Here is a 24,044-nt window from a genome sequence, read left to right as displayed (position 1 = left end):
GGCATTCCGGCTAAATGGCGGATCAGAAGGAGGGAAGGGAATAGGAACCCTTTGTTGTTGTGTTGCGCGAACTTTGCGAAAGTATACAGACGGCATATTAAACCCCGCTTCGCTGATCGCGAAGCCGTGTCTGTCTGTCCGAAACCGGGCGGGATGAGTCTGAAAAACGGGCGTTTAACGAGCTCGCCGTCGTCGACGCCATTACTATTTGTCCAAGGAGGAATTCTTCGCCGACCGTTCCGTGGCATTTTCCGCCACGGGGCTTCGGAAAGATAAACGACGACGGTTTGTCATTCGGAGGCTCCGAACCAACGGTCCGAAGAACGTCAAAGAGACGTCCTAATCCGTCAGACGTCTTCCAGCCGCGTCTTTTGGATACTTTCGCGGATACTTTCCCGACCTGCTTGGCTACGTGATCGCCGAGCGAACGGGTGATTTAGCCTGAAAAACTTGGTGATCTATGACGCGTCATTCGCGACACGCTGCTTTTCTCCTTTCTGCCATAACATCTTTCTTTAAAAGGTGCTCGGAGCTAACGAGAGATACTCGAAAGAATTGAAAAATCTTCTCTGCCATGTCTAAATATATATTTTTTTTAATTCTAAACATCAGTGAATATATGGCTGTATAATATAGTTGTGATAATAATTTTTACCTGCTGATTTATTTCCGATAAATTAGAGTCACTATTCTTTTACGAACAGAATTATCGAAGTTTAATATATGCTCAAGAGATTATCCCCGTCTGATAAAGATCAATCGGTATAGTCTCTCTGTTATTAATTGGCGACCATGACGATTATTATACGGTAGAATTATTCCCCGGGATATTAACTCCGCACAAAGTTCGCGTCTCCTTTGTCCCGAAAAATCAGTGCGTTTTATCCCCAAGGACAACGTAATGAGCTAAGACCGGTACGACGATGAGCACTTCGTATCTTGATTACTGTCTGGATCTATACGCAATTTAAAGAAAAAAGACAAAATAAATTAATGAAAAGATGAAAAAATACAAGAAAAAGTTATTATCAAAAATAATATATATATATATATATATATATATATATATATATGTATAATCTATTTTTTTTTAAGTAGAATTAATGTAAAAATATTATTAAGCGAAAGAGCTAATCCTTGTTTGTACAAGAAGAAGCATTTCACTTTTAAATGTGATTTCAACGTGTAATTAAAACCTACAAATTTGCGAACAATCGCGTTACATAATTATATCTTTTACACATCGAGCGTTCAAAATTTGAGAGTAATTTGTGACGGTATCTCTTATATTCCAGACGGAATCTGTTGGTAGCGATTTCTTTCATATCGCGATGGTAAAACCGACCGCGTTTCATCGTCGAGTGGTAGCGGGATCGGCTGATTGACTCGGCTCTTCTTTCCTCCCCCTTCTTCTCTCCCCTTCGTCACGTTACGCCCCGGTAACGAAGGCCACCGGCGTGTTTCCACACTAATTAACAATCCGTGATTACGGCTCGATCCAGGACCGACCGCATTGCGTCAGCGCTTGAATTGCCTTCGCGTCTTCCCTCTGTTCGCATCACTTCCCCCTGCATCCCCTTCGTCCCCGCCCCTTCCTTCGACGGCACTGCGCCTAATTAAATGCTTGATTATCGCCACGTAGGAGGCGGTCGAGGTTACCGTGGGATGATTCCGATGCAGCCGGTGACCCGGAAGAGAGTGATGCAACCGAACTCGGAGCGGTTATCGACGACGGTATCGGTTTTGTTCGCTGCGAACTAAAGGGATAATTAACGCGCGCGGCTAATAATGACGGGCGACTTCTGATTTGGTAGATTTTCCTCGAGGCGATAATGGTCCCAATATGTATATATGTATGTATATATGCCGGCAAGTGTGATAATAGCGACTGATAATGGACTCTGGAGCCCCTTTATCAGGACTTTGAAATTTTCCTCTCTTCATGCTTTGTCTGCTCTCTCTCCAGCAATCGATGGCCATTTATATGGAGATATATTTCTCGATTAAATATAAATACAAAGTATGTGTATACGCGGAAAAAATATAAATTTTTGCAATACAAATTTATTAATATTATAAAGCTGGAATATGACGATATTATAGGATATTTATTACTATATAAAAATATTTCCTTTTGTAAAATTGTTAAATTACACATTTACTTGTGCATTAAAATATTTGAATAATTACAATATTGCTAAAATATAATATTGAGTAAAAATATTGTGATTTCTCTTATCTGTTAATATGTTCCACGATTATAAAAATTATAAATTATATTTTTACGATAACATTAATTAAAATTATATTTTTACAAACTAAATATAAAATTATATTTTCAATTATAACATTTTCGTGTAGAAGAAAAGAATCAGGGCCTCCCTCTCTCTCACTTTGTCGAGAAATCTCTCGCAGCAACTCAACGTAAATATTTGCAGGACTCAGTGCTTCCTGATTTGAAAAATTCATATATAGCAAATAACGCACACACATATACACGTATCGGATAAGCTTTCATAACGCAGATAAATGTTACTTTTTTCTCTCGCGCGATTGCGGGGAGATTTTTTCCCTCCCGGAATAGCCGTCGAAGGTACACAAGTACACTTTTTTCCTCGCTCGATGGCAAAGGGTCTACGCCGCGCCGGATGAGTCAAGTAAGGACGATTAATGTGTCGGGCCGGATAATCGATTTTCCACGATGGATTCATGTACGAGCATCCTGTACATGCATACCGCGTATCAGAAAAAAAAAGTGGAATTCGCTCGACGAACGTAATGAAGTTTGCTAAATTGTTTCGTCCTCGTCAACCCCCGTCGATCTCAAAGCGTATCATCTGGGATGCGGCGACTTCGATAAACTGACCCAGAAATCGTCGACCGAAGAAAATTTTGTTGGGCGAATGTTTACACACAATGTGTGAACACGTTGCTCTCCTAAAGTTTTAATTAATACTTTTCAGAGAGAGATGTAGGGAAATTTCTCAAATGTATAAACTTGAAAAAAATATGTATAAATGTATTTTAATGAGAGAAAAACAAAGAGAAATACAAAATTAAGTGCAAACATGTTTCTCGCATAAACAACCCTCGCGTTAGAGAAAATGCACTTTGCAACGTGAATCAGACGAGAAGGACAGACGTAGGAACGCAGTATATTTGCCGTTTTAATTTAGCAACACGATATTATTTCGTGACCCACTTTTTTTTTAATTAAAAACTGGCTTTTTAACACCGCTTCGGAAAATAGTTTGCGCCAGCGGCGTAAAATTGTCGGAGCGTTTATCGGTTATCGTTTACGAAAGTGGGACGCGTGCAGATACTAACCGTATAACGAGATAAAGGGAACACGGGGGATGCCATAGATGTGCAGTAAAGTTCGCTATCGATACACCGATGATTTATGTCGACCTGAGATCAGAGAAGGGCGATTTTCATAAAAATATAATTTCTTAAATTTATATTAATTAAAAGAAAAGCGCAAATTTTTAGAGACCTCACAGAGAGAATTTTCTCTTAGAATTTACCCTGAAAATCATGGTAGTCGTGGATTACTATGGGTAGTAAACTGCATAATAAAATTAATTAAGTTTTATATTTTATTGTGATAGATATTAATCAGAGAAATTCTCATAAAATTCTTTCCATACCATATTGTCTCACGATTACCATGATTTTCAGGATAAATTCTAAGAGAAAATTCTCTCCGTGTACATTTCGTTTATTCCACAAATCCAAAAGTGGAAAAAAAATCGAAAGACAAGAGCGTTCGACGCGATGATCCCCCGGCTCCTCTTATAAGAACGAATCGCCCGAGTCACGAGGAAATCCTTCCCTCGGAGGTGATCCGGTCGCGTTTTGTTTATAGAAGGGTGATAATCTCTATAGAATCGAACGTTATGTTTGTTCCAGAGGTGACGATGTGCAACGATCGATCGAGCTGTTGGACAAGGTGCTCTCAGAGTACGACGAGCACGAGGCGGAGGGCGAAGGTGGCGGAGACAGCGGTGGCGGAGACGGAAGCGGCGGCGGAGGGGGCGGCGGGAGCGGAAACGGCGGGGGAGGCGTCGGGGATTGCGGCAGCAGCACGGAGCCGAGTATTGGCCTCACGCCCGACGACGAGAGTCCGTCCTTAGGTAACGTCCTTTTTCCCCTTTATCTCGTCCCGTCCTCTAGCTTCTATTTCCTCGCGAGAGACGAGCCGAGCCCCATCTACGGTACGTCGTTCCCGTATTTGCCGAGAGCGATTAACCACGGATTCGTCCCCCTTTCCTAATGTTTCGTTATTTATTTTCCTTCGCGCGCAAAAAGTGTCGGGGTAGAAGCGAAAGAAATAGCTGTCTCTTCTGTCAGAGTACGATGTGTCAATACTGTCGAAAAAAATTATAAACATCGTATATACATATATCTTATATATATATTTTTTTTTTTATTATTTATTTAATATTTTGTATCTTTTATATTTTCTAATGCTGTTTAAACTAGTAAGATCACGAATTTAAAAGTCTCTCCGAGCGTGAAATCTTTTACAATTTGCGCGGGAATGACAGGTGAGCTCTGATCGTCTGTGATACTTATTGTTAGATACTTGTATCTTTATTCGTATTCTCGATCGTCCAAAGACGACGTCGTAGAATTTTGAAATTTTGCGGTTTATGAGGACTGCAAAATTCCACAAAATTCCCTCGAGAAACCCTGTATAACGCTACTATCATATACGTAAGACTCTAAATCCTGATTCCGATTGTAATAGAGAGTGGGTTGTAAGTTAATACCATCCTAACATAGATTCATTATTCCATTCCGAGGTGAATCCAAGGAAAAATCGAGATTATAGAAGTAATGTAACTTATGATCTAATACGATTACCGAACGTTAAATCTGCGATGTATACACGAGAGTTAGCTTGTATAAAATATAGAAAAAAAATCTTTATAGGGACGAAGAAAAGTCGAGGAAAATTTAAACATTATATTAGCGTCACGCAATTTCCACGATTTCGCTTATTCCGCTTATTTTGCCTTCTCTGGCAACTTTTCTGTGGGCGGGAGGCGGGAGCTATCGAAAAATATCGCATAAATTTTCGAGTTCGTTCTTTCCGCGTGATTTTGCACAACGTGCAGAGCGAACACTTTCGCATCGGAATTGTCCGATCATGTCTGATCGCCGGAAAAATCGATATCACCTCGAGTAGTTCGCGTTGGCGAACTGACAGACTGCTGACAGGAACCGTCAATTTTTTTCGGAAGAAATGTATATAGGTAGACATATACCTCGCCATTGAACGCGCGAAATAGTGCATGAAAAAAACGCTGCGAATGAACCAGTCGAAAAAATGTTCGTGTTCGATGCACATTGTATTTTTCACGCGTTTGCGCACACCAGACCGATTTTACGATTTTTTTCTGAAATTCGCTGGCTTTTATACGTCAATCCGAATTCGCGAATTACTGTCGAATCGCGCACGCGATAATTACATTTATTTATTTGCGAATTATTATTACGCGTACCTCGGTAATTAATAATTCAACATACCGGCGATAGACATCGCTCGTTATCGATTAATAATAATAACAACAAACAATGTATCGCGCCCTCCGAATCGAATCGTATAAGGTCTCATTATCGCGAATAAAAAATTAAATTTCAATGAAGAATAAATATCGCGTCGTTTTATATACGATTTAGAGAGTCCGTTGGTTTTTTATTGGTTGGGAAAAAACAGCCTAGCGTTGAGAACCGCGACACATGATGATGGTCCCGCGACAAATTTTCATCGCGGAAGGAAGCATCCGCTCCGAACTTGCGGAAGAAGCGACGCCCGCCGCTTTATATCGACAGGGCGAAGATAGTAAATTTCCAGTGACAACCGAGTACGCCTCTTTCTAGAACTTCGCACGCTATTTCCGCCTCTCTAAAGATATCTGGCTCGCATTTGAAGCGCAAAGTTCTATACCGGTGCGAGTTGTCGCTGAAAGTCGTTCGACAACGCGAGCGAATTCGTTTGTGTGTGTGTGTGTGTGCGTGTGTTTTGTGCAATTTAACTCGTCACCCTTAACTAAGATATTTAACTTTCTTGCACTCCCGCTGCACGTTGAACTGGGAATAAATTTGCACAGTGGACTCGTGATTCTAAGGACACCGATCCTGCGTTTAACAATGCGCAAAGAAAAAGAAGCAAAGAAATTAATCCAGTTATAAAATTCGCGCTTGTCGGCTTGGATTATTTATGTCCTTTTGTATGATAGAGTATAGAATTAGATTTGCATCTCTTCTATATATATACAAATGATTCAAATAAATTATGGAATCAGATATCTCTTATAATGATGCAGCAACATTCGGCTCTTATTTAGACAATTTTATTAAATTATTTAGTTAATTGATGTATTAATTCTATCCTCAAAAAATTTTGGAGGTTTTGAAAACGTTTTTTTTACAAATTCATCGATCTCAGCATTATTAGAAAATTTTTATCATTTAATGAATTTTAGAATGACCCAAACAGAGTGAAATCTGATGGGACAAGGTTTGGAAAATAAGCAGGATGAGATAGATCACGAAAGCTCCAGAATTTTTTCCTGAGTTATTTTAGCTATATGTAGTCAAGCATTATTATCGTATAATAAAATCACATTTTTTGATGAGAACTGATCGCTTTTTTGTTGCAATTTTTCTTATATTCGCTATATAGTTGCACGTATAAATCTGCCGCGATTATTTTGACCCATGGTTTTTCAGAAGAAATGATTCAATAATTATCTACAGCGGAACTTATTTATGAACCAATCCAATAAATAGCTAGATATAATAAAACGCATTTCGCAACGAGAGAAAGATGATGCGTCGGATGTTCACAGGCAGGGAGATCGTTCGAGTCTTCGTTTCTCTCTTTCTCTCTCGGCCTTTGGAGAATACATATTTTCTCTTTATTACCATCGGAAAGCGTTCCTGCGGACGTACAACATAAACCCGCCGAGTTGGCGGTCTGCCATTCAATTCGCGGAAAATCGGCACGAAAGCACGTAACATTTCCCGCTCTCGCGGGAAGGATAGATAGAGAGAAGGATGGACAGGCAGGCCTGTCTCGTGCACGGTTCACCGAAAATTCAAATCGACATCCCATTAGCATCCCTCTACTCTGTGCACCTTCGCGAGCGATCGCGGCTGATTAACGAGAGACTTTTCGGGGAAAATCCGCAACCCTTTCGCGCGTCTTACATCGCGATGTGAAACATCGAAGTAGAAAAGCAGAGTTTTTTTTTCTCGGTCACCAACGCCGGACCGATCCTTTCGACGGAATAAGAATGCGCAAATCTGGGATATTGCGACTCGATGCAGAGCTAAAGCGATCAATTTCCGAGGCGCTTTCAGAGGAAAGTTTCTGAAATATCGTCGCGTGTGTGACGTCTTTTTATCGCGGGGTAACGTTTACGCGGCACGTATTTTCGGAATCACAATAGAGCGTCGAGAGCGGAGAGAAGTAATGCAATTCCTCCTCCTCCCTCGACTGAACTGTTCGAAAAGAGTCGTAATAGAAATAGTCGCCGACCGTTTAGGATAAGCTGGACGTTCGGCGGATTAAGTCGTTCCGACGTCTCCCCAGGATCCGTCTCCTCGCTACCGAGAAACTTGTAATCGTAAAACTTGTGTGCCGATAGGACACCAATCCGAGGACGACGGTTACATGAGCATGAACGGTCGAAAGGCGAAGATGGCACTGGTAGCATTACGCCCGGTCCCGGACTGTCCGGAGCCGCAGGACTTCGCGGGCGTCTCCTCGACGCAGGAATTTCCGCCACCCCCGGAAGAGGCCGAACGTATCATCTCGACTCTCCTGCCGATGTAAGTACCCTTTTACAAAGCATCGAGATATTTGAACGAAAGTTTTGCGATGAAAAATAACTCCCTTCGAGTTTAAGAAACAGAATGTGATCTCGCACCTCCCCGTAGTTTTTTTTTTATTACATTAATTTTGTGTCTATTATTTTATGTAAATTAAATCGTTAAAAGTCACAGATGATCTACGCGATATCTTGTAATTGTTTATTTAAATTTTCAATTAGATTTATTTTTCGGGAAACTAAATACTTTAATGTCGAAACAAAATGATGAAATTTTTATATATATTTTATAATTTATATATAAATATATAATTATATGTATATGTAATTATATTGTATAAATATTTATATATAAATTTATATATTAAATTTATATATATTATAATATATAATATATTATACATATTTTTAGTTAATGCGTGTATAATATATATTTCCGCGCAAATCGCAGACATGCAGTGGTTTCTTCAATAAAAGTACCTTGAGAAACATATTTCTTTATTGAAAAGGCCGACGAGAGGCCTCCGTTTCGTCGTTTATCGGCTGGAAACAAATCAGTCGAAAGTCGGGTGTCGATCGATCGATTTCGCCATCGGAGTCGCATGTTTTCATACACTTGACCTGATGTATCTCGTCTGTCAATAGACGTGCACAAGATTCTTGCCATAAACTTTCGTTTGATTTTCGACTCGCGTCACCGGATTCGTCTGTGGCAGTGAAAGTATAATAACTGAATACGTACGACATTTTCGGATGATATTAATATGTTATAATTAAGTAAAACAATTTTACGATTTTTAATTAGATCCAAGTAGATTTTATTTTTTCGCACAATCTTAATCTGGAATATAACTTTCAAGATACTTAATGTTAAATATTAAATTGCCTTAAAGGAAAATCATACAAAATTCATCAAAAAATCTAGAGTAAATTTTTTTTCACTTTTGATCTCAATTTTTAATCCAACATCTACTTTGATATATTTCAAGCACAGTTAGATTAATTTCTTTTTGAAACTTATAGTTTTCATTTATAGTTTCGCTAAAAGTTTTTTTTTTTAAATCTCTAATTGTAAGTGAAGAACTATTTTTTTACTGTCTATTTGAGATACAGAATTGGAGTTCAATTTATAAATTAAATCTATTAAAATATCCTCTAGAGTCTATAAATGTGAGAAAATTGAAGTTGAAAATTGGAGGAAAATTTCGACTCTGTCATTAAAATTACATGTCAGCGCGACCCTCTAAAGTGATATGAAAATTTACAAATTGCGTTTACAGATTCGGGCTACTCTTAGATGAGCAAAGTCGCGTCCGGAATAAACGTCGCGTGCGAGAAAACTCTTTAGAAAAAAAAAAAACTCGCAAAGCTGTAAATAATTTCGCTCACGTAACTGGCGGCGATAACTCATGGAGTTCCCCTCTTCGAAGCGAAGAGGATCCATTTAAATTTCTTTCGGTGTCCTCTTCGGACATCTGCGAGTCCCCTTCGCGCATTTCAAGGGCGAGAGAACGGACTTCCGTTTCCGTAACGAGAAGGCGGGATCCACCTTCCGAACTTTTTCATAGCTTCGGGTTTTAGTTTCGGGTGTAACTTGGTTTCATCAGAAAAGCAGACGCCATTCCGGGGGTTCCATCATCGCCGTCCCCTTCGAACTTTGTTCGGCGCATTATTTCAAACAGGATTGATCCTCTCCTCTCGCAACCGGTCGGCGAGCGAAGTTAAATTCCGTCTTCTCTCACATTCCCTTCTCCATGCATTCACACTACTTTCGCGTAACTCACGATTGCATTCTCCTCGACGACGACGAGCTTTGCTCGTTGCACTTCGCGCGGTTTCCTCTTTGCAGGCGCTCGTTCCTCCGGAAAACTACCCCCGTCGATTTCATCAACGGAGGTACGTTCGGTTCTAGTCGCGTACCTAGAAGACCCACTTCTAGGCGTTGCGAAAATTTTCCAGCCACTTGCCTCGCCGTAAACGAGCAAGCACAGCCGGTTTCTCGCCGTTTTTCCACCGGGCTGCATCGATAAAACGCACCTGCACGCTCGCTGGCAATCGCTGACGATTGCTCTTTAAAGCAGAGTCGACTGAAAGGAATGTTCTTGCTGTCGACCTCGATTATATTTCAACTTTATTCGACCCATTATGACAAATTAACTTAATACACAACACCTGTTTTTGGAAAAAATCTAAAAAAATCTGGAATTTTCAAGGATTTCTTGAAAAATCAGGAAAATAGAAATTTTATTAAAATTCAGAGAATTTTGTAAAAAAAAATACATATATATATTTTTTTATGCATTTATATAGCAAAATTTATTTCCAACTATAACTGTGCGAATAAAAAATAATAATCATGTATATTGTTATAAGTGAAAAGTACAAAGAAGTTTGGTACATGATCTTCATAGAGATTTTAGCACAGAATATTGTCTGCATGATATTCGCAGTTTCGCCTATCTGGCTGACTTTCGAAGCCATGAGTTGTTCTTGTTAGATGCGCAGGGTCCTTAAGCCGTCGTCGACGGCGTCCTCGTTGTACCTGTCGATCCTAATCACCGCGTTTCATGCCTATTACCCGTTCTATCGCGGGAGAGGAAGCATCTGCGAAGTGCATTCGAGCTCCTTCTCCGCCGTCCTCTCGAAATACAGACTCTCTCTCCTCCTATCTCGGAAAGCCTCTCCTCTCCTTAGAGAACGCTCGTCATTCCGGCAAAACGGTTCCCTCGCTTCCCCGTTTCCTCGTCGTCAACGCAAGAAAATCACAGTACGACTTCTCCCTTTCGAGTATAAAGTAAAGTCTCAACGGTAAACTTGTTTCGCGCAAAGGAGGTTTACCTTCTTTTTTTTTTATTTTTTTTTTTGTGTCCACGAATTTTGCACAGCGTCCGAATATTTTCTCTCGCGATATCTTATCTCTCTCCTCTTTTTAAAAAATAAATTGTCCATTCTTTTTCATTCTATTCTTTTTCCTAAATAATTGTCCCGCACTTATCTCACAATAGGGTGTTATCGTATCGCCACTATTTACAAATTAGTGAAGATTTACTATTTAATTATCGCCATGGCAGCAACACACTTCTTTGTTGCTTCGATAATAATTTAATATGATAGATTCTTACGCTTTGGATAAAGTTATGCAAATTCTTCGGCAATAGTTTTGCAAGACGTATTTCGCAAGAGAGTAAGTGCAACCTAATCGCGAGTATCGTCGAGACGGGTCATGTTGCGGACGATTGACTGCATTAAAATAACACGACGCGAATCGCGTTGCCACATGGGGCACCATCTTCCTCGACGCCTTCGCCAGGAAGGCGACGCAACGTTTATCGACTGGAAACGAGCCGAAGTCGATCAAATTCCGCTCTTCAACATCGTCTTCGTCGTCATCGTTCGCTCTATTCATGTCTCGTCATACATATGATCGACGACACGCGATTGAGACGCTTCTTCGCCCACGTCGCGTCAAATCGCGTGTTAAAAATATGGTTTAATCTACCTTTGCGTGCCGTGATTCCCTTAAATTTTGCCTCGGTTGCGATATTGAATTAAGATAAAAGTCAAATGAAAACGTTTAATATTTTAGTATCTGTTCGCCTATTATATGTATATATATATATAAAATCTTAAATAATTTGAATTCAGATCGAGATATCTATCTATAATATTAATTAAAATATTTTTGTACGAAAGAATTTTATATTAAAAATTTTTTTTGTAAATTAAACTTAACAAGAAATTATTCTTAAGAAGCTATTTTTTTAAATATTTCATTTTTTAGTTTTTTTACACAAAATTATTTTATTAAATTCTGTAAATTTATCAATTAATTTTTCTTTGAATTGCATAATTTTTTTAGTTCTACTTTTTATATGCATTTAAGTTTAGCGAGCAAATCATCAGAATTTGACAATAATCTTGATTCTCTTGCTGGAAAAAAATGAGAAAAAAATACAAAGAGATTGATTGGCCGACATAAAGACAAATCTCTACTAAATATATTCCACTGTTCTCTATTCCTTATTCTTTCCCGATGTTCCATCGACTCCGTTATTTGACCGCGGAGACTGTTTGAATTTATACGTTCCCCTTCGGTAACTTGGTAACTTTGGAAATATGTCGAAAGAGGGTTAATAGGATAAAAAAACTTTACCCTCTTTGCGCACAGATACACACACACATTCTCCCTGATGATGTATTGTCATGCGAGTTTTGCAAACATTCCTGTGCCATACGAAAATATCGCTCCGCGTCTTTTCATTGCGAGAGAACTTTTTTAGTTACCAAGTAAAGCAAACATTAAAGTGGGTGTGTGAAGTTGGCACCCCTGTGTTATGCTATCATAGTTCTGTTAAGAGTTCTGAGTTATTTAGAATAAGGGAAGAGTTCTTTATAATTTTTAGAAATAGTTCCGGTCATTACGATAACGAAAATCAGTTTCAAAAAATAGGGGTGCCAACTTCACATTTTTTTACACATCGAGTTCTAATAGTTTTGAGCAGAGTTTTAAGGTTCTTTTAAATAGTTATATAATTCCTGATTATTTTTTGAAAGAGTTCTGCAATTTTTAGATAAAAAAACGTATCTTCGATATTGAAAGTATGTTTTTTTATCTCTATAAAAATTGCAAAACTCTTTCAAAAAATAATCAGCAACTATGTAACTATTAAACAATTTAAATTTACTCACCTCACGGTTGCTCCTTTGTTCCCTGATGCCTCCCCGGGCCTCCTTCTCGTACAAGTTTCGAAACACTTGCACTCGCGTTATTTTTTTTCGTTCGCGGCGCGCGGCGACGCCCGGGTTTTAGCTATCACAATCTTCGTTTCGGTAAAACACGAGACTCGCGAGAGCTTATTCGCGCGCGAATAAAACCGAAGCTCCATTTTCGCGTCGCCGCTTTCTCCAAGACTTTTCGCAGGGGCTTATCGAACGAAGATGATCAAGAGAGCGACTTGGCCGCGACGCACTCAAGTCGCCGAAGGACGCAAGTGAGACGAATATTGAGCGCGATCGCGATTACGATGTCGGTACGTGCGACGCGATCGGATTTATACGATAATTAACCGCCAAAGACGCTAATTAATACACGTCCTTTCGCGGACCGGCAAGAAGCGCGCGACCGAAGAAGAGCACTGGAGGTGGAGCTAGACTGGCACTGCCAGATTCGGAACGCGCAACGATACGTCGCGCCGAGTCGTAGTAGTGGGGCATTGTAGGGCTCGCGACGTGGGAGCTCGGCGAATCACTACATACCCCCACCAGGTCGTAGTGGTGGGGTATGTAGTTCGCTACGTGATTCGCTGAACCCCGCACGTACGTTGCGTCGCGAGGATCGTGAGCCTTACAATGCCCCACCACTACGACTCGGCGCGACGTATCGTTGCGCGTTCCGAACCTGGCAGTGCCAGTCTAGCTCCACCTCCAGTGCTCTTCTTCGATTGTTCGTGATGAACGGTCGCGCGCTTCTTGCCGCGGTCCGCGAAAGGACGAGTGTATTAATTAGCGTCTTTGACGGTTAATTATCGTATAAATCCGATCGCGTCGCACGTACCGACATCGTATAATCGCGATCGCACACGTGAAATTGATCTCGTCGATCGTGATGAATCGCGCTCAATGTTCGTCTCGCTGCATCCTTCGGCGACTTGAGTGCGTCGCGGCCAAGTCGCTCTCTTGATCATCTTCCTTCGATAAACCCCTGCGAAAAGTGGGTCTTGGAGAAAGCGGCGACGGGAAAATGGAGCTTCGGTTTTATTCGCGCGCAAATAAGCTCTCGCGAGTCTCGCGTTTTACCCAAACGCGTCGAAGATTGTGATAGCTAAAACCCGGGCGTCGCCGCGCGTCGCGAACGAAAAAAAATAACGCGAGTGCAAGTGTTTTGAAACTTGTACGAGAAGGAGGCCCGTGGAGGCATCGGGCAACAAAGGAGCAATCGTGAGGTGAATAAATTTAAATTGTTTAATAGTTTTATAGTTGCTGATTATTTTTTGAAAGAGTTTTGCAATTTTTATAGAGATAAAAAAACATACTTTCAATATTGAAGATATTTTAAAAATATCAAATTCTGGTGCAAGACGTTAGGGTTCTGAATCGTACTCGTTAAGACAAGAAAAAACATGAGTTATAGCAGTTGCTAGACCTCGAATATTTTTTCCCGTCATATTTTAGGAAGTTTTCGAATACACAATCATCCTTTGTATTTTGTTTCGGGCGGAGAAAGCAACATATTTTAACATTCAAAGTTGCCTGGGTACCGGGTTAAATTACGTACGAGCTTTACGAGAATCACGCACACAGCTAGCGAGATTCGATCGACGATATAATACCGTATCTCTATCTCATTTTCGTCTCGTTTGTCGGCCAGGGTTTCTCCGGGAAACTCGTCCAAGAGAAACGTCGTGGGCCAGGAGCGGCGAAGTAACGGCCGGCAACAGTGGATGGTGGAGGAGAGCATGATGCGGCATGGAAACGCCGTTACCACGCAGACTACCCTCGTGAGTACCATCTCTTTCTCTCTTTCTCTCCCTCTCTTTCGCTCGTTCTCTTTGATCGTCTCCGATAACTTGGTTTATTTACGACGACGCGAGTTGCCCGAAACGCGTACGTATTCCGCGGATCGGCGCCCGGACGCTCGTAATCTCGCGACTTCCTCGTCGGAGCTCGTCGTAACGATGCCGATTTACGATGCCGACCGCGTAAAATCGAAACTTTTCCACCCCCCCCCCGAGACACGTCGCGCTCAGCTGATCTCTCCTCGATCACGAACGATCGAGGATTCCGTCGCGGAATGCACTACTTTCGGGGTGGAATGAATGATGAGAGACACTCGGTGAGCTTTCAACGAGCAAATCGTGATATACAACGGGATTTTCCGCGTTTCTTTGGACCGAGTTGAAATATCGGTGCGATAAAATGTCAAAGTGTCCATTGTGAAGATATAAGGGCGAGACTCTTCTATACTCTTATCTCTTTTAAATAATGAAATCTTTCTTACTTTTTGATGAATTTTTGCTAAAGATTACGAAAGAAAAGAGTCTCCGAACACTTTTGATTATGCTAGTGATAAATAACAAACTCCTTATTCTTCAAAGTTAATTATATTTAATATTAAATGCCCCAAAAGAATACGAAGAGAGATCGATCGAATGTTCCTTGACGAAAAGATGAAAAAATAATCGGAGCGATTTTCGGAACGTTCTATCGCGAATGAATCCCGACAGCCCAAGACCCGCCACCAGCGGCCCTACGGCTGGGAGAACGGGACCATGGAGTCGCTACGGCTGGCCCAATTGCCCAGTCCGCCCAGCAAGTTCGCCAGTCTGCCGTACGACGTCAAGGTGTCCTTCAACTGGATCCCGCCGCGGACGAACCCGAGCGCGGTGGAGAAGCACCGCGAGGTGCGTCGCCGCTCCTCGGACGAGTGTCTGGACGACGCCGGCCTGGACAACCGTCAGCGACGCGACAGGGACAGCCCCGAGAGGGGAGATCGCGCGACGTCCCATCCGCCGAGGAAGCACTCGTCGCAGCAACGAAGTCAGCAGAATCACGAGATCATGAAGTCGAGCAGCGTGGAGGATCGTCTACTGATGAACCGGGACTCGGACGCCAAGGACGTGACGACGTCGTCGTCGGCGGCGCAACGCGGTCGCCGCAGTCGCAACGACTCGGACTCGAGCGAGGGTCGGTTCTCGCGGAACTCCGAGTCCGAGAGCCGCTCGTCGATACCCCGCTCGAGCTCGGTCAGCGTCGAGCGTTTCTCGATGCGCGCCAACTGCGACTCGTCCGATTTCTCCCGCGCCAACTCCACGTCCAACGAGCGCTTCCACTCGGACTTCTCGATAGCGGTGGCGAGCGCAAGCTCCAACGACCACGTGTCCGTGCCGACCTCCGACCCGTTCTCCATACGGAATCTCGACTTCGTCTCCTACTCGCGCGCGGACTCGTGCGAGCGATACTCCGCGCCTACGTCCGACCGCTGCTCCGAGGAACGCTACTCCGACCTGTTCTCCACCCGTAACTCGGACTTCTCCGCCCGCAACTCGGCCGACTTCAGGACGCAGTCCGACGAGGAACACTTCTCCGATGACTCTCTGGAGGAGCTGCTGCCGCCACCGCCACCCATCAGCAAGAGGCACTCCATCGCGTGGGAGGTGTCACTGGAGGACGATCCCCTGTACGCGCCCGGTAGCACCAAGGTCGTCGGCAGGAGACGACGAAAGAGCAGCGATGTCTCGAGTAAGTGCCTCCCCCTCGCTTCTTTTATCTCGAGAAGACAATAGAGCGAAATCTTTCGTAATAATAATTGTAAGATTACACAGTTCAGAAAGCTTTTTTCACATCTAATAAAGAGAGTAATTTCTCCAGATTCTTTTTTTTTTCTGAATATAATTCCAGCAGTCTCTGTCTTATGTCATAATTTTGAGAAATTTAAAGTTAAAGTTTAATATATTTTATCATGTTACGCCTTAATATGACGTATTGGAAAAGTTTTACTCTATTCAAAATTAAGTGTATTGTTAGAACTTTCTTCGAAAGAAATTATTTGCGAAAATTAGGATTGACAAGATTTTCACGATTAAATATTGAATCTATCCTGGGGAAACGTAAATAAACTCACATAATTAAACTCGTTCTAGGCGTAGGTTCCGCGTCGAAACTGCGCGACTTCGACGATTGGCAGGATCCACGGCTATCGACGACCGATGACGATCTGATCTCGCCGTACTCGGATTCGTCCACGAACGACCTCGATCAGATACGGCCGCAGGAGCTCACGAAGAACGGCACGTACGTTATAAGACGCGGCCGCAAGAAGGAGCGCAAAGTTTTACCGAAAACACCGACCAAGACCAAGAGTATGTCCTTCGAGAACGGCGAGGACGGCCGACTGTCGGACGTGAAACGATACTCGAGCACCTTCGACAACATCAAGAGCCTGCTGAAAGAAGGCAAGCTCGAGGGCCTGGACGAGCCGCCGCCGGAGTTTGCGGCCTCGGTGCCACCTCCGGATCTCATCCGGGTCGTCTCGATGCCGGCAATCAACAATGATCCCAACAGTCGCGCCCAGCTGGAGATTACCGTGGAAGAGGAGGAAACATCCGACGTCTTCGACAAAGACAAGGAACGCGATAACATGGAGCTACCGCGATTACCACCGTCGCCGCTCGACGACGATCAAACAGATCGGTTACGTCTGGATCGATCGAGAGACTGCAACGTCCTGCCGACGGCGCCTAATTTGGACATCGACAAGTCGTATCCCGGCGAACCGCAAGCGACGAGGAAGAAGCTCGGGGCCGCGGTGAGCGACGAGCGACTGGCCTCTAAGATCCCGGTGAACTTGCTGATCGAGGATCAGATCGTGAAGAAGGCGCTCAAGGAGAACCGTCGGCAGCTGGAGAAGGTGAGCGACGCGATCAAGGAGATCGAGAACGTGAAGAACAGCGAATCGTATGGCGAGAGCAAGCGCTGGCGAAACGGCGATCTGAGGCAGAACAGCTGTTCGAAGCGCAACAGCTTCGAAAACGAGCCGATACACGACGGCCGGAAACCGATGATGGTCGACGGCAGTCCTTTCGACAGCAGGTCCCGCGGCAAGCAGCAACAACAGCAGTACAGCTCCGACTCCGAAACGTCCAAGGCCAGCTCGGACGCGGACTTTGCCGATCGGAGAAAATTAAACGGCGTCGCCGACGTCGTCTACTCGTCCGGCAGACGTCTGCGTCAGAATGGCATCGAGAGCCACAAGAACGATCAGAAGCAGATTGAGAACGTGATCGATGCAATCCTGGAGGACTCGAAGAATCCGGAGTTCCAGGTAGGTAGACAAATTGCTCTGGGTCAGGAGGACCAATTTCGCGTCGCTCAAAACGCGGAGCGAGAAGGAGACAGATGAAACGGAAATAAAGACTCCGCCCTTCCGGCAGAGGGCTACTAAGGTGCATCTACATCGTGAAAAATGCAAGACAGAAAATATATACGGTGGATGCGCAGCGTAAGCCGCGATAGTAGAGGAGGCGCCGAGCATCTGAGACCGGAGCGCCTCCCCATATATAAATTGAGCGTAGCTCTGTAATATAGGATTCCATTAGCGATGCCGCGCAACGGCATCGTATTTCTCGTCATGAAACGCAGAAGTAACTATGGGGTCGAATTCTCCCTTCTCCTCCGCACGCGAATCCGTTTTTGCTGCTGATTCCCACATATAATTGGCTGACGTAAAAGATTCATTTTTTATCGCATGCGATGTACGGGTCGGGATGTCTACTCGCCGAAAAAAAAATATCTTTGGCATATGCTCCATACACTATATTAAATAGATAAATATTTATTTTATTATAAAATATATTGACAGGAATTGTGAATTATATACCAGAAGAGATCAGAAAAATTCTCAGAGAATTTATATCGGAATTTATGATTATATGGTAATGTGCAATCTTGATTAGCTCGTTTTGTTTTGGAATATTTAAACTAACTGCTTACGTAACGACGTAATTAATAATGATTCGAGCTCAAGTAAATGAATTGCGACTCTTCGAGATATTTTCGTTTGCATTAAAAAAAAAACTCTAAAGAATAATGGATAATCTTTCGCTAAAGATATTTCTCGAGAGTAAGCGTGCGCTTGCCATGAATCATTTAGCTGTGAATTGGCCTCGTTGATCCAATGCACGAGTCGATGAAAATATTCAAACTCGTTGAACAATCATCCAGGTGAATGGCTATTCATACGCGTATCGTCACGAGAGTCCTTCATCGATTAACTGTTTCTGGGTCAAACTAGTTTCCATTGGAAATTTGCATTTACAGCCTCTGTTAGTCGAAGCTTTTTGTGCCGATCTCTGAAAACGTTTATCACACATCAGGGAGGAAGGTTCGATAATGACAACATTAATGCTCGATATTTTAACTATTCATTCGATTATATCCTTTCGAATAATTAATCTCTCCAATTCTTTATCGCGAAACTTGACGGCTAAAGTTCGCGATCAAACAGAAATCACGGATGTTTAGATGTTGAATTTCCAGGCCGCGCTACCTGAATAAATCGATCCAGTCCCACGTCAAAGATGAAGTTTCAACCGCGTTATTATCTCGGCAGGTGAGCGTCGAAGTGATGGAGTTTCCGCCGTTGCCGCCCTCGCCCGTCGAAGAGGCCGACGAGGAGAGCTGTTCGGACGCCGGTCAAGGTGCCATGATGACACCGCCAAAGTCCAAGAGCCACAACCGGACCGTGGAGTACAGACCGAGGGTGCCACCTCATCGTATCCCGCCGATCATCGACCCGAAGGAGCAGGCTTCCTTGAACACCAGGTCCATGGACGCCGGCTACTCCAGGGGGAGACGCACACCGACCACCAGTAATTCCAGGCGAGAGGTAAATTGGTTGAAAATATTCATCGACAGTCTCATTTTTTTATTTTGATGCCCATTGTATTTCTGTATAAGCTTATTTAAGCTTATTTAATTTATAATTTATATTATATTTCCAAAACTATCAGATGTCTTTTTATAGCAGATTCTCTGACCAATTTGGAATTGATATTTATTTTAGCGAAAATGTCGAGAGAGATCATTTTTTGCAAGTTTCCAATTTCTTCCATTCTTCTTATGTTTATAATAAAATGTAAGCTTAAAATTCTTTTAAAGTAAACTCTAGCTGAAACTAACTGAATATAGTTTTATTAGCCTTTTAACTCCATAAAGTTTAGTTTGTAAGCATCCTTTCTTTTCAATCTTGAGTTTGTAACTCAAAAGTTATTGATACCTCGATATTTTCGCGCAGGAAAAATCATTTCCAAATTGACCAAAGAATCCACTATTAAAAGAATACAGTGATTTCAGAATATCCTATATACGCATATAGGGAGAAAAATAGATTTTTATTTAATATCTTTAGTAAAAATTGCTTATATATACACTTTATAATAGAAAATATTTATAAACGCGTAATTTCTATGACATGATATATAAAAACGCTAATAAGTGCTGTCGAGAGGGCACGTGGCTTTCGAGGGAAAAAAGCCACCGACCTCGGTAGAGGGCTGGGAATAGCTTCCATCGGGGATAAAAATAGAAATGAATGAAGGAGTGAGAGAGCAGACATAGGGAGAGAAAGAGAGAAAGAACGCAATAAACATGCTGGCGACGTGCCAATTTCTCGTATTGCCGTAATAAAATACTACGATGTACTCTCATTGTATACCGGAGGAATATCTCCATGTTAAGTGCAACATTCGGCATAAACTGCGCTCGGGACCACGAATCGATGACACGGAAAGACATCGCGCCGGGAAAACTACTCTGTATTCACATGCACAGATTCATTCTGCGTACATATATGTACATACGCGAAACTTTGACGCGAGTATGAAAATTCGATCGCGAACGGTTGGTATAAATAGACGCTCGATGTGTCGACGTATCGAATTCGATATAATCCGAGTAAACTTGAATAATATAAAGTCGTTCAGAATTCGCCGACAAAGAGAGACGAATGATTAATATCGATCAAGGTATAATCGCGGATTTTAATTGCGTCCTGTCATAATACACATAATAATTTATTATAGTACATCGATTACTTGTCTTGTGTATATAATACGTCGTCAGCTTTCTACTTTTATTATTTAATATTGTATTATTAAATATATTTAATATTGTATTATTTAATATATTTATTAGTCATTCAAGCAAGAGTCGCGAAAAAATAAGAAGACGCTTAGTTTGAATAAGTCGTATCGTAACAATTTAAAAAAAAAGATTCGATAAAACAATCTCAACGCGGGGAAGCTAAGGGATGATGTTACGTAAATAAAGCCGTGCATATCGGATATTTCGCGCATTTCCTCGAAATAACAATTCAATATCCGCGAAGCGGATCTGCATCGCTTCCAGGAATCCAATCGATCACTTAGAGGATTCTTTCAGACACGTGTCTTCCAGTTCTTACACAACACTTGAAAAGGGTGAAAGATAGAAGAGAAATTATACTTTGCTGGATTAAATCAAAGACGTGATGAGGGATGGAAGAGAGAAGAGGGAGAACGAAGTCTAGCTCAGGGAGGGACACACGTGTACAACGATTCCGAGAAATAGTCAGACTCCCACGCTAATTCACCCTCATTTTATTCTTTCATTCGCCAGCCACCGCAATTTTCGCGACGGGTAACATTTTCTCCAGAGGACGCTTTCAGCGTAAAATGATTTTTCCACAGAAGAGAGAGAGAGAGAGATTTCGTCTACAAATCTTTTCTCTTCCACGATAAATAAAGTGCGAAAGCACATCACGATATCCCCCGCGACGATCGCGGTCGTTATGTTTGTGTCCACGGTCGGATTACTTATCGATGATGATACACGGGTCGTTACGCACGTCAACACCTCGACTTTATACAGTTATCAGTATGTCGAGAGAAAGAGAGACAATGAGATCTCCCCGACGAGATATCGCGCACCCTCTCGCAGCAGACAGTCCTTGGAAAAAAGTACACACGAGGGATGAAAACGTAGAGAGAGAAGCAGTCGTTCTTTCCACCGTTGTGTGACGCGCGCGTATTGTCTCGTCTGCTGGACCGACTGGGAGGCTGCGAGAGAGGATAAAAAGGGCGGGATGGCCCGGCGGAGAAAAAAGGGACAGAGCGAGAAAGGGAGGCCGATGAATGACTAGGGACCTGGGCGCGCGCGTGTCCCTATGATAAATAAAATGTCCATGTCTCTTTCTCTCTCTGTCTCTCGGTCTCTCTATGCGCATTGTGCATAATGAAAAAGTAACGGCGTCAGCGAGGACATAGGGGTTGCACCGTTTTCGAGGGAACATGTGATGCAGATTCGCTCGATACAGCAGGACGTATCTCGGAATTGTCGGGATTAATCCAGACACGCTCGGATTCTTTGTTTGGTTTCCAAACTGGGGTCTTTCGTTAATTAAAATACTTTAAATACTTTGAGAGCCGGTGATTCTTGACAATCGCCAACGAGTTGTACATCGCGTACAAAAGGATGTAAAAATCCCTCTGCATTTAATTTTACATTGAACTTTCTCTTTAGAATTCCAAGATTTCGAGACTTGAATTTTTTATCCCAATAATACATCGCGAAGGAAAAGTTATAATTTCTGTATATAATATATCAAATATGTACTAAATATTAATATACTAAAATTAATGTACTAATCTAAAATTAAAAAATTAAAAAGCTAAAAAGATAAAATTATTTTGTAACATCCTGTAAGAATCGAGCGCGTTCTTTGAATTTGCATCTGGTTTAATTTGTTTCAATTTGCTGAAAAAATTGATATACTTTTTATGATATTTATATGGACAGAATTATGTTTTGTTGTTCGGCGTCTTTTTGGGGGTAAAAGGAAATGCGAAATACAAACGGAACAATACCTGTCGTGTGATAACAATCGCGTGTACTCGTTACATATTACATATTCAAATACATGTCAACCACGAGAAAACGATATAGTCGAATCTCTTTTGGAACACCCCCCTGCGATGACATATCTTCCAAACCCCTGCGTTTCCCATTCTCGACTTTAAATACATTTCAAACAGATTTATTCCGTTTTCTCGCCGTAAAATTCTTTCGTTCTCTGTGACCGCCCTGCAATTTTTATCGCGAACGTTGCCGCGACATTTCGCATGCCATCCGTTTGTTCTCCTCCCTTCTTTTTTTCTATTCGTATAACGTTACTTGGAAATTCAGATCTCGATATGTATCGAAATATAAAAAGGAAAAGAAATATTTCTGCGATGACAAGAAGATAAAAAATGAAGGGAAACGAATAGAAAATCTCTCGAGAATATCGATATGCAAAACAGATACGCGATATCCTAAAAATATTGAATTTTATCACCGTGCAATAATTGCGAAATACGAAGGGTCAACTTATATAGAGTAGAATAGATGTTTTCAAACTCGAATTAATAACGGTTTTGTAATCGGTGAGGAACCACGAGTTTATGAAAAATGAATTCGCCGATAGTCTCGCGATATTCCATTCGTTTCTCTGTCATCGCGAAAGACCCTTCTGCACCGAGTGCTCGATCATCGAAATGACCGACGTTCATCGTTGGAGTGAACCGTTTTATCGGCGCAATAACCTGCGAATTGCACCGAAGTCCAGAGATTCAATAGTGAAAGATGAAACTGCAGAGCCCTTTCTTCTCGCGTTCTCTGAAGTAAAAATTTTAATAGAGATAAAAAAGAAAAGAAGGTACTCTCTTAAATGAAATGTGATCAAAGCAGTGACATTTTTACTGATTCAGTATAAGAGAATGTGTTTCACTGATCTACCTCGCTTCTTTTATGTTTCGCTGATCTTTTTTTTTTCACAATAAAAATGATATTATTTATAATATCTTCTAATTTGTAATAATATTTTATTGTGATAGATATTATTATTTTTAGTGTGCGATAAATATTAATCAGAAAAATTCTTATAAAATTCTTTCCATATATTGTCTCACGATTACCATAATTTTCATGATAAATTCTAAGAGAAAATTCTCATTTTATCAGTGTATATGTTTTGTCATGAGAGAATAAAAATCTATCAGCGCGTGATCTCGATTAAAAAGAAAGATCTATATGACACACCATTCCTTGTACGTAGTCGTTACCATTGTATTATGCACCCCTGTCTGGGGCCAGGGATCGGGATGGAAGCTCGACGCGAAAAAAAGAGAAAAAAAAACGCGGGGGAAGAAAACGGAGTCGAGAAAACGGTAGAAAGCTCGCTCTCATTGTGGCTGCAAATATTGGCAATTTTTTTTCAACGATACGTCCTTGAAACCGTCGATCGAGCGAAAGCCCGAAATGAAAGCTTCGAACAGGGGGAGCGCGGTTCTAACCGATCTCTGATACAGCTTTCGAATACAGGATCTCAATGTCGCGGAGGAGGGTAAAAAGGGAAAGGAGGAGGAGGGTCGCATCGTGTATCCCTGTAATCCTGTCGTAGATAGAATTCAATCTGCGCACGAGCTATATCGCGAAGATACATTGTGCAGAGCAACCCTCTACAGGGTGTCCCCGAATTATCGCGTCTAAAGTCGGTTCCTTGTAGTCGGAGATTATGTTTATCCCCTTAAATTCTCTTCTCTCTTTCTCTTTTCGTCCGCGATAAATTCGAACCATTCGAAGAGAGAGTCAACGATATCGCAATATCCCCCTGATTTCTCTAGATCG

The 24,044-nt window shown here is 41.9% G+C and overlaps 1 protein-coding gene across 4 annotated transcripts in view; it reads left to right on the top strand.

Moving 5' to 3' along the window:
• The window catches only part of LOC145938765 (uncharacterized), a 197,174-nt gene that overhangs the window by 140,437 nt on the left and 32,693 nt on the right, over positions 1 to 24,044 (top strand). For all 4 annotated transcript variants that reach the window (XR_014425726.1, XM_083042515.1, XM_083042516.1 and 1 more), the window contains 6 exons: positions 3,913 to 4,136; positions 7,662 to 7,845; positions 14,212 to 14,341; positions 15,068 to 16,082; positions 16,484 to 17,664; positions 18,952 to 19,227. Coding sequence is in view for 3 of the 4 variants with exons in the window: in XM_083042515.1 (XP_082898641.1) it covers positions 3,913 to 4,136; positions 7,662 to 7,845; positions 14,212 to 14,341; positions 15,068 to 16,082; positions 16,484 to 17,664; positions 18,952 to 19,227 (3,010 nt within the window). In the remaining variant the exon portion in view is untranslated. The remainder of the gene's footprint in view (positions 1 to 3,912; positions 4,137 to 7,661; positions 7,846 to 14,211; positions 14,342 to 15,067; positions 16,083 to 16,483; positions 17,665 to 18,951; positions 19,228 to 24,044) is intronic.

The sequence above is a fragment of the Prenolepis imparis genome, unplaced genomic scaffold (assembly GCF_030444845.1).
Source record: "Prenolepis imparis isolate NDT839.2.m4 unplaced genomic scaffold, iyPreImpa1.0 SCAF_7, whole genome shotgun sequence".
In the NCBI taxonomy this organism is placed as follows: domain Eukaryota; kingdom Metazoa; phylum Arthropoda; class Insecta; order Hymenoptera; family Formicidae; genus Prenolepis; species Prenolepis imparis.
This window is presented reverse-complemented; position numbering and strand designations above follow the sequence as displayed.